Source organism: Anomaloglossus baeobatrachus, chromosome 6 (genome assembly GCF_048569485.1).
Source record: "Anomaloglossus baeobatrachus isolate aAnoBae1 chromosome 6, aAnoBae1.hap1, whole genome shotgun sequence".
Taxonomy (NCBI): domain Eukaryota; kingdom Metazoa; phylum Chordata; class Amphibia; order Anura; family Aromobatidae; genus Anomaloglossus; species Anomaloglossus baeobatrachus.
The window spans coordinates 464,681,305-464,697,371 of record NC_134358.1 but is presented as its reverse complement, the minus strand read 5'-3'; the positions used below and the strand labels follow the sequence as shown (position 1 = coordinate 464,697,371).

Here is a 16,067-nt window from a genome sequence, read left to right as displayed (position 1 = left end):
ACATGAGGGGGAGGGGGCTGCAGGGTGAGTGCATATGTGGGAACATGGAGCTGCAGGGTGAGTGGCATATGTGGGAACATGGAGCTGCAGGGTGAGAGGCATATGTGGGAACATGGAGCTGCAGGGTGAGTGGCATATGTGGGAACATGGAGCTGCAGGGTGAGTGCATATGTGGGAACATGGAGCTGCAGGGTGAGTGGCATATGTGGGAACATGGAGCTGCAGGGTGAGAGGCATATGTGGGAACATGGAGCTGCAGGGTGAGTGCATATGTGGGAACATGGAGCTGCAGGGTGAGAGGCATATGTGGGAACATGGAGCTGCAGGGTGAGTGGCATATGTGGGAACATGGAGCTGCAGGGTGAGTGGCATATGTGGGAACATGGAGCTGCAGGGTGAGTGCATATGTGGGAACATGGAGCTGCAGGGTGAGAGGCATATGTGGGAACATGGAGCTGCAGGGTGAGAGGCATATGTGGGAACATGGAGCTGCAGGGTGAGAGGCATATGTGGGAACATGGAGCTGCAGGGTGAGTGCATATGTGGGAACATGGAGCTGCAGGGTGAGAGGCATATGTGGGAACATGGAGCTGCAGGGTGAGAGGCATATGTGGGAACATGGAGCTGCAGGGTGAGTGGCATATGTGGGAACATGGAGCTGCAGGGTGAGTGCATATGTGGGAACATGGAGCTGCAGGGTGAGTGGCATATGTGGGAACATGGAGCTGCAGGGTGAGTGCATATGTGGGAACATGGAGCTGCAGGGTGAGTGGCATATGTGGGAACATGGAGCTGCAGGGTGAGTGGCATATGTGGGAACATGGAGCTGCAGGGTGAGTGGCATATGTGGGAACATGGAGCTGCAGGGTGAGTGCATATGTGGGAACATGGAGCTGCAGGGTGAGAGGCATATGTGGGAACATGGAGCTGCAGGGTGAGTGGCATATGTGGGAACATGGAGCTGCAGGGTGAGAGGCATATGTGGGAACATGGAGCTGCAGGGTGAGTGCATATGTGGGAACATGGAGCTGCAGGGTGAGAGGCATATGTGGGAACATGGAGCTGCAGGGTGAGTGGCATATGTGGGAACATGGAGCTGCAGGGTGAGTGGCATATGTGGGAACATGGAGCTGCAGGGTGAGTGCATATGTGGGAACATGGAGCTGCAGGGTGAGAGGCATATGTGGGAACATGGAGCTGCAGGGTGAGAGGCATATGTGGGAACATGGAGCTGCAGGGTGAGAGGCATATGTGGGAACATGGAGCTGCAGGGTGAGTGCATATGTGGGAACATGGAGCTGCAGGGTGAGAGGCATATGTGGGAACATGGAGCTGCAGGGTGAGAGGCATATGTGGGAACATGGAGTTGCAGGGTGAGAGGCATATGTGGGAACATGGAGCTGCAGGGTGAGTGGCATATGTGGGAACATGGAGCTGCAGGGTGAGTGGCATATGTGGGAACATGGAGCTGCAGGGTGAGTGGCATATGTGGGAACATGGAGCTGCAGGGTGAGAGGCATATGTGGGAACATGGAGCTGCAGGGTGAGTGGCATATGTGGGAACATGGAGCTGCAGGGTGAGAGGCATATGTGGGAACATGGAGCTGCAGGGTGAGTGGCATATGTGGGAAGATGGAGTTGCAGGGTGAGTGCATATGTGGGAACATGGAGCTGCAGGGTGAGAGGCATATGTGGGAACATGGAGCTGCAGGGTGAGAGGCATATGTGGGAACATGGAACTGCAGGGTGAGAGGCATATGTGGGAACATGGAGCTGCAGGGTGAGTGCATATGTGGGAACATGGAGCTGCAGGGTGAGTGGCATATGTGGGAAGATGGAGTTGCAGGGTGAGTGCATATGTGGGAACATGGAGCTGCAGGGTGAGAGGCATATGTGGGAACATGGAGCTGCAGGGTGAGAGGCATATGTGGGAACATGGAGCTGCAGGGTGAGAGGCATATGTGGGAACATGGAGCTGCAGGGTGAGTGGCATATGTGGGAACATGGAGCTGCAGGGTGAGAGGCATATGTGGGAACATGGAGCTGCAGGGTGAGTGGCATATGTGGGAACATGGAGCTGCAGGGTGAGTGGCATATGTGGGAAGATGGAGTTGCAGGGTGAGAGGCATATGTGGGAACATGGAGCTGCAGGGTGAGTGGCATATGTGGGAACATGGAGCTGCAGGGTGAGTGGCATATGTGGGAACATGGAGCTGCAGGGTGAGAGGCATATGTGGGAACATGGAGCTGCAGGGTGAGTGGCATATGTGGGAACATGGAGCTGCAGGGTGAGTGCATATGTGGGAAGATGGAGCTGCAGGGTGAGTGGCATATGTGGGAACATGGAGCTGCAGGGTGAGTGGCATATGTGGGAACATGGAGCTGCAGGGTGAGTGCATATGTGGGAAGATGGAGCTGCAGGGTGAGTGGCATATGTGGGAACATGGAGTTGCAGGGTGAGAGGCATATGTGGGAAGATAGAGTTGCAGGGTGAGAGGCATATGTGGGAACATGGAGCTGCAGGGTGAGTGGCATATGTGGGAACATGGAGCTGCAGGGTGAGGGCATATGTGGCAACATGGAGCTGCAGGGTGAGAGGCATATGTGGGAACATGGAGCTGCAGGGTGAGAGGCATATGTGGGAACATGGAGCTGCAGGGTGAGTGGCATATGTGGGAAGATGGAGTTGCAGGGTGAGTGCATATGTGGGAACATGGAGCTGCAGGGTGAGTGCATATGTGGGAACATGGAGCTGCAGGGTGAGTGGCATATGTGGGAAGATGGAGTTGCAGGGTGAGTGCATATGTGGGAACATGGAGCTGCAGGGTGAGTGGCATATGTGGGAACATGGAGCTGCAGGGTGAGTGGCATATGTGGGAACATGGAGCTGCAGGGTGAGTGGCATATGTGGGAACATGGAGCTGCAGGGTGAGTGGCATATGTGGGAACATGGAGCTGCAGGGTGAGTGGCATATGTGGGAACATGGAGCTGCAGGGTGAGTGCATATGTGGGAAGATGGAGTTGCAGGGTGAGTGCATATGTGGGAACATGGAGCTGCAGGGTGAGTGGCATATGTGGGAACATGGAGCTGCAGGGTGAGTGCATATGTGGGAAGATGGAGTTGCAGGGTGAGTGGCATATGACGGCTGCAGACTGACAGAAGGATGTGAAGGGGTGCAGAGTGTTTGAGAGGGGTAAGTTGGGGTACAGGCAGGGTGAAATATGTGGGCAGGGTGTGTGACATATGGGGGTGTAGTGTGTGTGATATGGGGGTGCAGGCTGTATGGGGAGCAGGGTGTGTGACATATGGGGGTGTAGTATAATACAGGTGTACTATATGGAGGTGTAGTATATTACAGGTGTGCTATATGGAGGTGTAGTATACTACAGGTGTGCTATATAGGGGGGTATATTACAGGTGTATATAGGGGTGTAGTGATGTAGTATATTACAGGTGTGCTATATGGAGGTGTAGTATATTACAGGTGTGCTATATGGAGGTGTACTATATTACAGGTGTATATAGGGGTGTAGTGATGTAGTATATTACAGGTGTAGTATATAGGGGTGTAATGATGTAGTATATCGGAGGTGTATTATATAGTGGTGTAGTATAATACAGGTGTATATGGGGGTGTAGTATATTACAGGTATATGGAGGGAGTGTAGTATAATACAGGTGTATATGGGGAGTGTAGTATAATACAGGTGTAGTATATAGGGGTGTAGTGGTGTAGTTTATTACAGGTGTAGTATATGGAGGGGGTGTAGTGATGTAATATATTGGGTAGAACTGAGGTAATTATATTAGTCCGGCCCTCTAAACCAATCCCAATTTCTCATGCGGCCCCATGGGAAAATTAATTGCCCACCCCTGGTCTAGATTGTATAATACATGTAAGCAAGGGCATAAGAACAATTGCATGGATTATACCAGTGGTTGTCTTTGGGATACAGTTTTTAAATGCACTTATGGATGTAGTTTGTTACAATAAAGTTCTACAATTTTTTTTTTACTACATTTAGATGTGCACATCTTGTATGCATTGACTGCATGAATGATGTGGCACCCTGCTTATATATGGTCATACATATAGGCTGTGCACTTGCCTTTTCTTGATTCATGCCTGGAGAATAGTCTAAAGGCCGCTTTACAAGCAACAACATCACTAACGAGATGTCGTTGGGGTCACGGAATTTGTGCCGCACATCCGGCCTCGTTAGCGACGTCGTTGCGTGTGAAACGCACGAACGATCGTTAACGATCAAAATTACTTACCTAATCGTTGACGCGTCGTTCCTTTCCCGATTATCGTTGCTGTTGCAGAACGCAGGTTGTTCGTCATTCCTGCGGCAGCACACATCACTACGTGTGACACTGCAGGAACGAGGAACATCAAGTTACCTGCGGCCTCCTGCAATGAGGAAGGAAGGAGGTGGGCGGGATGTTACGGCCGCTCATTTCTGCCCCTCCGCTTCTATTGGGCGGCCGCTGTAACGCCGAACGAACCGCCAGCTTAGAAAGGAGGCGGTTCGCCGGCCACAGCTGTATGACGGGGACTAACGATATTGTGCGCCATGGGCAGCGATTTGCACGTGACGCACAAATGATGGGGGCGGGTGCGATCGGCAGCGACATCGCTAGCGATGTCACTGTGTGTAAAGTGGCCTTGAGAGTAGAGATAAGTGGATCTGTGGAAGTTTGGTTCAGCAGGGTCAATCGAATTTTAAATTAAATTTGGTTTGGGACCTGAACTTGACTTGAACCCAAACGGAAGTCACTAATTGGACAGTTTGAGTCTGCGCCCACATGCAGCTAACCATAAACAGATCGCTTCCAGTTGCGGGAGTATGGGGTCTTCTGATCATGCTGTTATCCCCAGTTTGAGCTGTTCAAACACTACAAGTGGCTCGCACTTGGCTGAGCACCGAGTGCACCAGAGCACAGCGATGCTTGCGCTTGTGGTGTTCATTCATAATTAAACTCTGTTTTTTAATAAAAGTCCGAACACTGAATCTCGGGTTCGCTCAATGCTATCTAAGAGGCTTGTCAGTATCACACTGACAGGTGTAATGTATTGCAAAGCTTGAGTATTGCATTACATTATACCAGTGATCAGAGTAATAAAAGTTAATGTCCCAAGAAAAACAGTTAAAAAGAAAGTGAAAAAATTGTACGTTTAAAAAAAAAAAAAAAAATCAGACAATAAACAACAGAAAAATGAAAAAAATATTACACCAATAAATATATACATTTACAGTGGCATGCAAAGCTTTGGGCACCCCTGGTCAAAATTACTGTTATTGTGACCAGTTAAGCAAGTTGAAGATGAAATGATCTGTAAAAGTCATAAAGTTAAAGATCACACATTTCCTTTGTATTTTAGGCAAAAATTAAATAAATTATTTTCATCTATTACATTTTAAAAATTAGAAAATGGAAAATGGGCTAATGCAAAACTTTGGACACCCATGGAGATTTCTGTGCCCAGATAACTTTGACCAAGGTTTCAGATCTTAATTAGTCTGTTAGGGTTATGTCTTCTTCAACAATATCGTTTGGAAGGGGCAGGTGATGCAAATTTCATAGCTTCATAAAAACACGGCCTCCTCTAACCTTGTGCCAAAAAACAGCAGCCATGGGTTCCTCTAAGCAGCTGCCTAGCCTGGTTTTATTGTTTAAAAGCGTCAAAATATAAAAAATATCAATATAACTGTGGTATCGCTGTATTCATACTGACCCGAAAAATAAAACTGTCTTATCACTTTTACGAGGAGCTGAGGAGTAAAAAGTGCAGTAAGTTCTTAACTGGATAATATATGGATAAATGCAAAATATCTGCTCATCTTGTGAAGTTGTAGCAAACACAACAGTGAAATAAATATGGAAATGCCAGCTGCTGCAGAATCCATGGACTATGGAGCCATATGTAGACTGAGAAGTGAAAGAAACGTGGTTTCTCTGCGCTGCTACAGAATTCATATGAAAGGACCAGAACATATGGACCAGGGTTCCAACTTCTTCATCAGGATAAAACCGAGCTTTAACATGGTGTCAGACATGGTGCTGGAATACTTTGAAACGCATTGATTAAACCGCATTAAATCCTGGTCCACAAGTCCTGGTCCTTTCATATGAATTGTACATCAGAGCAGAGAAACCACGTTTCTTTACCATCTCAGTCTACATTTATCACTTTTAAAGCATAGTGAATAATGTAAAAAAAAAAAAAAAAAAAATCAATTCCTGAATTGCTGCTTCTACTTTATTCTGTCTCACAAAAGGCAAAATAATAAGCGATAAAAAATTATTATGTTGCCCAAAATGGTACCAACAAAAACGCTAACTCATCCAGCAAATAACAAGCCCTCACATGACTTTGTTGGCAAAAAAATAAAAAAACATATAGCCTTCTAAATTCGGTGATGAAAAACAAAACATTTTTTAGTGTGATAGTAGCCTGACCTAAGAAAAACTATAGAAGTCTGATATTGCTGTAAGTGTACTGACCTGAGGAATAAAGCTGCCTAATCACTTATACACCAAGGTGAACAGCGTAAAATATAAATAAACAAAGCCAATTCTTCAACTACTGTTGATTTATTCATTCTGCCTTGCATAGCAGTAAGGCTCAGCTCACATTTATCCTGCACTCTACAATGAGCACTTATTTGGGGGTTTCCATGTAAATCTCTGAAAAAATTCAGACAAAATTTCCAATGGAAAATTCACTGTAACAAGGCTGATGTATGTGTACTCCCCAATTCAAATTCCCTCCTCCCTTCTAAGCACCACAATGTGCCTAAACCACAATTAAGGTCCACATGTTTGACATTATTGTAGTGCGTAGAGATGAGCAAACCTGAGGTTCAAGGTTCGAGTTCGGAAGCCAACTTCCAAAAAAACCCCAAAGTTTGGGTTTGAAGTTCAAGTGAGTTACAAATCCAAACTACTCAAACAAGCAGCGTTGTGCTTCGGTATGATTGATGCTCAGCTCTGTAAGAGCCACATGCAGTGTTTGAACGACTCGCAAAGGGGGTAAAATCAGCGTGATCAGATAAAGTATGCACATATACAAAAAAAATATATAAAATTTGAAAAACCCTGCCCACAGAAAGTGTTCTCCTTATGGCTGGCTATATGTGGGCAGAGACATGAACTGCCCAATAACTGACTTCCACTGAGGTTCAGTTCAAGTCAGGGTCACAAACCGAACCTTATCTAAGGTTCGAATGGGCCCTGCAAACCGAACCTCCAAAGGTTCGCTCATCTGTAGTTAGTGAGGAGAACCCATTAAATTTACGGGGTGTGTGTCTCCAGAAGCACAAGCTGGTAACAATGTACAGGCACTACAATGTACTGGAAACTACAAGGGCTTATTTGCAATTTTAGCAATTTTTAATTCTGTTACATACACTGCATTTGACTTCACGGGTGATTTCCAGAAACAAAATCGGCACTACACCCGTAGGTGAATTCCCAGAGGGGTGTAATTTCTAAAATGTGATTCTCTTTTTCTGGCACATTTTTTCTTATTAGTCCTTCTAAAAATTAAAAACTTGTGGCTAAAACAACAAGTTAGTGAACAAAATGTAATTATTCTTTCCTCACCGCTGAATGGTTTAAAATTCTGTGACACATCTGTGGTGTCAATATGCTCACTGCACCCCTAGATAAATTCATTCAGGAGTATACTTTACAAAATGGGGTCAGTTATGGGAGATTTCTGCTATTCTAGCATGTCAGGGGCTCTGCCAATGTGACATAGCACCACAAACCTTTCCAACTAAATCTGAACTCCAATATGGCGCTCTTTCCCTTCTGATCTTTGGACTGTGCCTCAAAAGTAGTTTTCGACTACATATGGGGTATTGGCGAACTCAGGAGAAAATGGACCGTACATTTGTTGCACAATGTTTCCGATTACATTTTTATAAAATTAAATCTTTGGGGCAAAAGCAACATTTTAGTGAAAAAAACCTGAGGGTTAAAATTGCTCACTACTATCCAAGACGAATTTCTTGAGAGGTGTAGTTTCCAGAATGGGTCTGTGACGACATGGACTCTCATGGGTTAAAGTTTCTTAAAATCCAGCCAGACAGCATGATAGATTGTCTATAGATGGGGGAGAAGTCCCTCATTGTTTTTTACAAGACTCTTGTTGACTCAATGTAATTGTGTTGGCCACTGAAAGCTAGACGTATTGTTCTCCAGACTTTTCCAGTAACCATTGTATTGTAGTTGTGTATTGCTAATGTGATTACCTTAGTAGCCATTGTTGAGTCTGTGACTTGCCGACTCCATGTAGATATACTGAGTCTTTCGATGCACATCATTTAAATGAACATTATCCATGCAGCTTGAAATTCATCCAATGGGAGAAGCAATCTTGTCCAACCAATCGATGAGGACACAGTGTATCCTAAGGGAAGGTTATGGCTATAAAAGGGACTTCTTTAAGCCACCAGGGTGGTTGGAGGTTGATGGATGCTGATGGATCCAGTCTAAGCTCTTTAGAGCTGACTAGAGGATCAGGATATCTTATGGCTTCAATCTAGGGACTCCGGATCCGGTTGGAGACCATATCCACAGCCTAGGGATTTCGACTCCGGCTGCCAGGATTGTAACACCATACAGGACTACCTAAGGAGGACACTCAGGTTGGGACAGTTCAGTCACCTGTTACAGACTTTGCAGACCTCACACAGCTTCCTAAATCTGGCGTTATTCCTTTCTCAGTGGGTGCCCGCCAAAAGCGGGGTGCTGCTGGACTGGAGTAAGCGGCCCTGGAAGCTCTGAGGCATGGACATTCTAAATCCCTGGTGAGCCAGCGGAAGGGTGAGACTCTGTTGCCTGTTACATTTGTGTGTTTTGCTGGTTATGTGTTATGTGCCGTTAATTGTTTGGGGATCCAATAAAGTCTAATTATTGTGGTTCCCTCACCCTGTGTTGTCTGAGTAGTGTTACGCCCACGGTTAAGGAGGCCGGCGTTCAGTTGGGATGAGCCCTGAGCTACGCTGTCTTTCTAAAGGCGGCGGGTTTTAGTGGACGAGAGCACCCACTGAGCCCCGTGTCTCCACAGGGTCCACTTGTGGGGGGGGTTCTGCTGTTTTGGCATGTCAGGGGATCTTCAAATGCAAAATGGCGTCCGCTATCTATGCAGCAAAAATGGCACTCCAAAATTCAAATAGCCCTCCTTCCCTTCCAAGCCCTGTCATGCACCTGAAAAGTAATCTTCCACCACATATGGGGTATCGGTGTACTCAGGAGAAATTACAAATCGAATTGTATGGTGCATTTTTCCTGTTACCCTTGCAATATTTGGGACTAAAGCAATATTTATGTGGGAAAAAGTAAACATTTTCATTTTTTCCTTTAGTTCCTATGAATCACTTAAAGGGTTAATAAACCTCTTGAATAATGCTTTTGAGTATTTTGAGAGGTGAAGTTTTTAAAATGGTGATACTTTTGAGTATTTTCAGTCACATAAGACACTCAAAGTCACTTTAAGTGTGATGTGGTCACTAAAAAAAAATGGTTTTGTAAATTTTGTTGGAAAAACGTGAAATTGCTGATAAACTTTAAACCTTTCTAACAAAAAACATTATGTTTCAAAAATGGTGCTTATGTAAAGGAGACATGTGGCAAATGTTATTTATTAACTATTTTGTGTGATAGAACAATTTGGTTTAAGTCAACAAAAATTCAAATTTCGATAATTGCAAACGTTTCATTTTTTATAAAATTTTTGATATTTTCATAAACACAAATCATGTTGATTGAAATTTACCACCAAAATGAAGGGCAACGTGTCAAGAAAAAAACAGTCTCAGAGTCACTGGGAAATATAGAATCATTACCTTATAAAGTGACACTGGTCAGAATTGTATAAAATTTGGCCTTGTCAGGATGGTGAAAACAGGCTTGGTTTTGAAGGGGTTAAGCTCAATACAGGCATGTGATTGATCACATAACCTTAAAGTTCCTTCAGCTAGTCAGGACCTGCAGTATTTGGGTAGCATTAGTGATGTGCAGGTCTTGATACATTTCGTTCTTCTGCCTTGCACTGTTCATACTTTTTAGTGTCGGGCTGGAGAAGAGAGAGAACTGTACTGCTGCACAGTTCTCTCAGTGCTCGGGAAGGAAACTGTGTCAGCATTCTCCTTGATCAGATGAAGCTCCTCCGAAACATTTTCTTATATCTTACAATCCCAAAAATATGGCAATTAATTGTACTTTAAGATTATGTTGAACCAGTATAGCTTTCAACTTGTTACCTCCCATCAGTCCCATTCAGATCAGCACCATGCTTTATAGGGACATTTTCACAGATTTACTTCTACCAATTTAATCATAAAGTATAATTTTGCGCAATATGGGATGACATCATAGAAATAGAAAGTTTCAGCTTTTAGGGGCTCCGTGTTTAAAGGAAAAACTACAAGATTCTAAAATGTTTAATGTAAACAATAATCTGAAAAGTAAGATGTTTGATTTATATGGAGTTTCGAGGTTTACATTTTTCTACTCCATACACATCCTTTGGGTAATAAACTGTTGCTAAAGTAGAAACCACTAAGCATTAGTCCATTATATAATAATTAAGGCTAAAGGGGTTGTGTCTAGCTACTAAAAAATCTTTTGATGGCTGATCGGGCATTTTTGATGTATTAAGGCAGGGACCAGGAATGACCGCTAAGCCCAGTGACTGGCTGCTGAGATCACATGCTTCCCTTGTGATGTCACTTTTGCCGACGTGTGTGCAAAAACCACGGGCAGCAATGGAACGACAAAGGAAAGGACATGGAAAAGAAAAAATTTAGTCTGGAAAAGCCTAAGCAATAAAGACCATTTTCAGATGATATATAGGAATATATTAAATAAGATAAGACAGAATATCCCTGCACCTTAAAACTGACAGCAATAAAGATGTAAGGATGTGACTGCCCTTTGCAACCGTTACATTTCTCAAAATATCGTTAAACAACTTTTCAGCCAAAAAAATAAAAATAAACCTGAAGCATAAATGCAAGCGATAGGAACTTACAGACTCTCTTTTCCCTTGGGATTTGCTATGAGAACGAGAGCGGGAGATATTGCTGAAGAAGGAATCTTTCTTTCCAGCTGACAGAGGAGGAGATTCTGTGTGGTCACGGCCTCCAGGCAAACTCTCTATACTGGGAGACGAGATGACATTCTTAGAGATTTGGCCTAGGATAAAATACACAGAGCACAAGTTTTTAGAAGAGCAACCGGTTTGTTTCAGTTCAGCATATGTACTGATTTTAGGGAAATCAAATACATGTTCAGTAAGACGATAAGAAAGTCACCAGAAGATAGCTGTAAGCATCCATACATTAGTATATGTGAGTACATATTTTGTATATTACCATATCACATATGAAGGAAACATCCTGCTCATCGTAATATGCCTGTAGATCACCTTTACAGTACAGAGATCATAGGCACTCTGTAAAGGGTGCTTTACACACTGCGACATCACTAACGATATATCGTCAAGGTCACGTCGTTAGTGACGCACATCCGGCACCGTTAGCGACATCGCAGTGTGTGACACCAAGGAGCGACGTGCAACGATCGCAAAAACGTCTAAAATCGTTGATCGTTGACACGTCGCTCCTTTTCAAAATATCGTTGGTGGTGCATGCCGCTGGTTGTTCGTCGTTCCTGCGGCGTCACACATCGCTATGTGTGACGCCGCAGGAACGACGAACATCTCCTTACCTGCGTCCACCGGCAATGAGGAAGGAAGGAGGTGGGCGGCATGTTCCGGCCGCTCATCTCCGCCCCTCCTCTGCTATTGGGCGGCCGCTTAGTGATGCCGCTATGACGCTGAACGCACCCCCCCTTGAAGGAGGGATTGTTCGGCGGTCACAGTGGCGTCATTGATAAGGTATGTGCGTGTGACGCTGCCGTAGCGATAATGTTCGCTACGGCAGCGATCACCAAATGTCGCACTAACAACGGGGGCGGGTGCTATCGCTCGCGACATCGCTATCAAACGCTAGCGATATCGCAGCGTGTAACGCACCCTTAACTGTGCAACAAACTGGTTTATAGTAATAGATGAAATAAAGAGCAGGGAGGAGAAAAAAACAGCTGTAGTGTCTTTCACTGTAGAGGAAAAGAAGAACAGAAGTTGGAAATACAATTACTTAAAGTGATATTCTCAGATTTGGAAGTTATTCCCTATCCATTGCACCTTCACTGATCCAAAGAACCGGCATATGAATGAAGTGATAGTGGATCATGCGAACTGCTAACCAAACTCTGTGGTCAGCTGGCCTTCAGCATTCCATAAGTATAAAAGGGGCAGCAGGGTGGATGATCGACCACCGCTCCATTCATGCGGGGTTCTTCAAAACACTAGTTATTTGGATCAGTGGGAGCCTCTATCCCATAATTATGAGATAACTTCCAAACTTGAGAATATCTCACAAATAAAGTTAATTTTAAAACTCATTTTAATCAATAGATCTTGGAACTATAATAAGTTCCACAATTGGATGTGTTTAAAAAAATGTTTTCTGTGGTGAGATAATCTTATATACAGTATATGTCCCTGCTGTGTACTGTGTAATGGCAGTGTCTGACCATACAGGAACATGGTCTGATCATACCAGTTCATGGGCAGAGGAGGATGGAAAAGAGAGTATACAGACATTATAAAGTAATAACGTCAGCACAGATGGCAAATGGACAACCTGTACAGATTGTAATAGGGTTATGCGTTAAAGTGATTTTTACATAAATCAGTGTTTCAGAAAACCTGTGGTGTACATTAATTTGCCTGATGAAAAGCAAATGTATCTAATGTAATACAGGAAAAACACAATAGGGGAGGAGGGGGATGCAGCTGCAGCGTCTTTCACTTTTTTGTTTTTGTGAGACTGCATGATAAAAAGAGGTAGGAAGGCAGAGACACTTGAGGAAGAGCTCTGTCCCCTCCTCCTTCTACATAGATGGCACTTGTTACTGATGAGATTCTACTATGATGGGAGGAGGGAGGAGTTAGAGGCAGAGCTACTCTCTTCTATCTACATAGAACCTCATCAGTAACAGCTGCCATCTCCTATCTCTGTAATGGGAAAGTCATCACTGAATACAGATTCTACCTCAGAATTGAGAATTTTGATAATGACTGATCAATTCTGGCAGAGAAAGAAGCAGATTTTTCTTATAAGATATAAAAGATATATATATATATATATATATATATATATATATATATATATATATATATATATATATATATATATATATAAAAGATATATAAAGTCGCTTATTTTCATGTGTACTATTGATGAAATGACACTTACACATTAATGCTGTTGTGTGGGGGTGTGTGGCCTGCAGCTGGTATGAGAAGTTGCACTTAGGAGAGGCTCCGCTTGCTAGCATAGAGTTAAGACTATTATCCTGCAGAAACCAAGCACCCAATATATTTAACCAACCCCTTTTGCCCTATAATGAACCAAAGAAAGCAGAGTATGGTGGCTGAGAAGCTCCGGGAGTTCGAGCGACCTTACAACCAAAATGGCGCCGGATCTCCTGCTGCGTGTGGTGAGAGCGCAGGGGAGAGCGGTGGCTATGGAGGAGAATGGTGAGGAACAGGAACTCACCTTGAAACAAGTTCTCAGTGCAACTCCTGTCTGCCATACAGGAATCTAGGGTATCTCTCACCAGTAAGATTGATGAAGCGAAGATCGATGCGAGTCTCCTCCGCCTGGACCTGCAGAACCTCCGGGAGCGGGTGAAGGAAACCGAATCTAGGGTCTCCGTGCTGGAGAATGAGGCGGCTCCGGTATCTGGGATGCTTGCCTCCCTGGAAAAGGCAGCTGATATGTGGGTCCTGAGAGTGGAGGATTTGGAAAATAGATTGCAACGCAATAATTTATGTATTCTGGGACTACCGGAAGATGCGGAGGGGGGGGTGACCCCTGCGCATTTGTGGAAACATGGCTCTGTGACATGCTCCCTGATGCCAAGTTGTCACCTGCATTTATTGTGGGGAGGACACACAGGGTCCCAGCCCGACCACCTGCACCTGGAGCCCCCCTGAGGCCATTTCTAGCCCGCATTCTAAGCAACTGGGACAGGGATGCCTTTCTTGGGGCGGAATGTCGTAAGGGACCCATTACCTACAACAACGGGACTGTCTCAATATTTCCAGATTTTTCAGCTGACCTGCAGAAAACCAGAGCCACATTTGTCCATGTCAAAAAGCGTCTCAGAGAACTGCAGATTTCATATTCTATGGCATTTCCTGCCCGTTTACATATCATCTATGAGAACAGAACTCCTGCAGAGACAGACGAATGGTTAAAGACCTGTGGTGCTGCCAAGAAGTGCTGATTTGATTGCTGGAATGGGATCCTGATTTCATCCCCTGCTGAGAGACTGCTCCAGGGACTGTTATACCTCAGTTGGAAGCTGATGCCACATCGAAAATTCGGGACTGGAGTCATCCTCACTTCTCTCGTTGTTGGTGCTGGCTGAGGCCTCCAGTCAATAGTTCCTATGGTTGCTGCAAGCTATTTCTCCTGCTAAAACTCTACTTTCCCCCTTACCTCCCCTTATCTATTATTTTTTTTTTCTTTTTCCTCCTCCTTCCCTTTTCCCTTTCCTGCTCCCATGCCTCTTGGTCCCCTTTTCTCCCCTCCCCCCCTTTTTGGGGGTGTTCATCCCTCTCTCTTCCCCCTTTTTTTTCTTCTCTCCTCCTCTCCCTAGAGATAATCAGACAAAACATGTCTACATACCGGTTATCTCTTGCTTCCTTTCCGACAGGGTTGATTGTATACCTCTATGAATGTTTACGGGTGTTAGATTGTGTATTGCCATCACGGTCGTTGATGGCTCTGCTGGGTATCCTTGTGAGTCATGTATGTGCCTGATTAGACAATGATCACTGGGGCTGTTTCTATGGCGGCGCAAGCTCCTGCTCCAGATTACCCCCATCCCCGGTTGTCTTCGGAGCATCACATATACAGTACATCTTACGTTGCAAAGCCTAAAGGGGGCTTTACACGCTGCGACATTGCTAATGCGGAGTCGTTGGGGTCATGGAATTTGTGACGCACATCCGGCCGCATTAGCGATGCCGTTGCGTGTGACACCGATAAGCCATTTTGCATCGTTGCAAAAACGTGCAAAATCGCTAATCGGCGACATGGGGGTCCATTTTTAAAAATCGTTACTGCAGCAGTAACGAAGTTGTTCCTCGTTCCTGCGGCAGCACACATCGCTGCGTGTGACGCCGCAGGAACGAGGAAGCTCCCCTTACCTGCCTCCCGGCCGCTATGCGGAAGGAAGGAGGTGGGCGGGATGTTACGTCCCGCTCATCTCCGCCCCTCCGCTGCTATTGGGCGGCGGTTCAGTGATGCTTCAGTGACGTCGCTGTGACGCCGCACGGACCGCCCCCTTAGAAAGGAGGCGGTTCGCCGGTCACAGCGACGTCGCCGGACAGGTAAGTATGTGTGACGGCTCTGGGCGATGTTGTGCGGCACGGGCAGCGATTTGCCCGTGTCGCGCAACAGATGGGGGCGGGTACCCACACTAGCGATATCGGGACCGATATCGCAGTGTGTAAAGTAGCCTTTACTGTTACTTGTTTACAAGCTTTAAAGTTAAGCACAGAGTCTGATTTGCTGTAGTCCAAGGAGACACCCCAGGGGTGCTTTGCAGCGATTCAGACCAGTTACATTTTAGGTGTGTTGTGCTAATTTCTGGACTTATGACACTAAAGGGTGCTTTACATGCTGCGACATCAATAGCGATCTCATTAGCGATGTAACACGCCAGATCCCACATACGATTGCAGAGATCGCACATGTGACCGGCGCTTCAAAAATGATCAATGTGCGATCTCGGCAAATCTTATCTGCGATCTGGCGTGTCACATTGCTAACAAGATCGCTAGCGATGTCGCAGAGTGTACAGAACCCTTTAGAGTACTATCTTGGAAAGTAAGGGGGCTGGGAACCCACAGGAAGCGAAATTCAGCATTCTCCCATATAAAGAAAGCTAACCCCCATATAATTTGTC

At 45.2% G+C, this 16,067-nt stretch overlaps 1 protein-coding gene across 2 annotated transcripts in view; it reads right to left on the bottom strand.

Moving 5' to 3' along the window:
- TBC1D5 (TBC1 domain family member 5) overlaps positions 1–16,067 on the bottom strand; it is an 835,136-nt gene that overhangs the window by 76,220 nt on the left and 742,849 nt on the right. For both annotated transcript variants that reach the window (XM_075316666.1, XM_075316667.1), the window contains exon 19: positions 11,050–11,213. In XM_075316666.1, the coding sequence (XP_075172781.1) occupies positions 11,050–11,213 (164 nt within the window). The remainder of the gene's footprint in view (positions 1–11,049; positions 11,214–16,067) is intronic.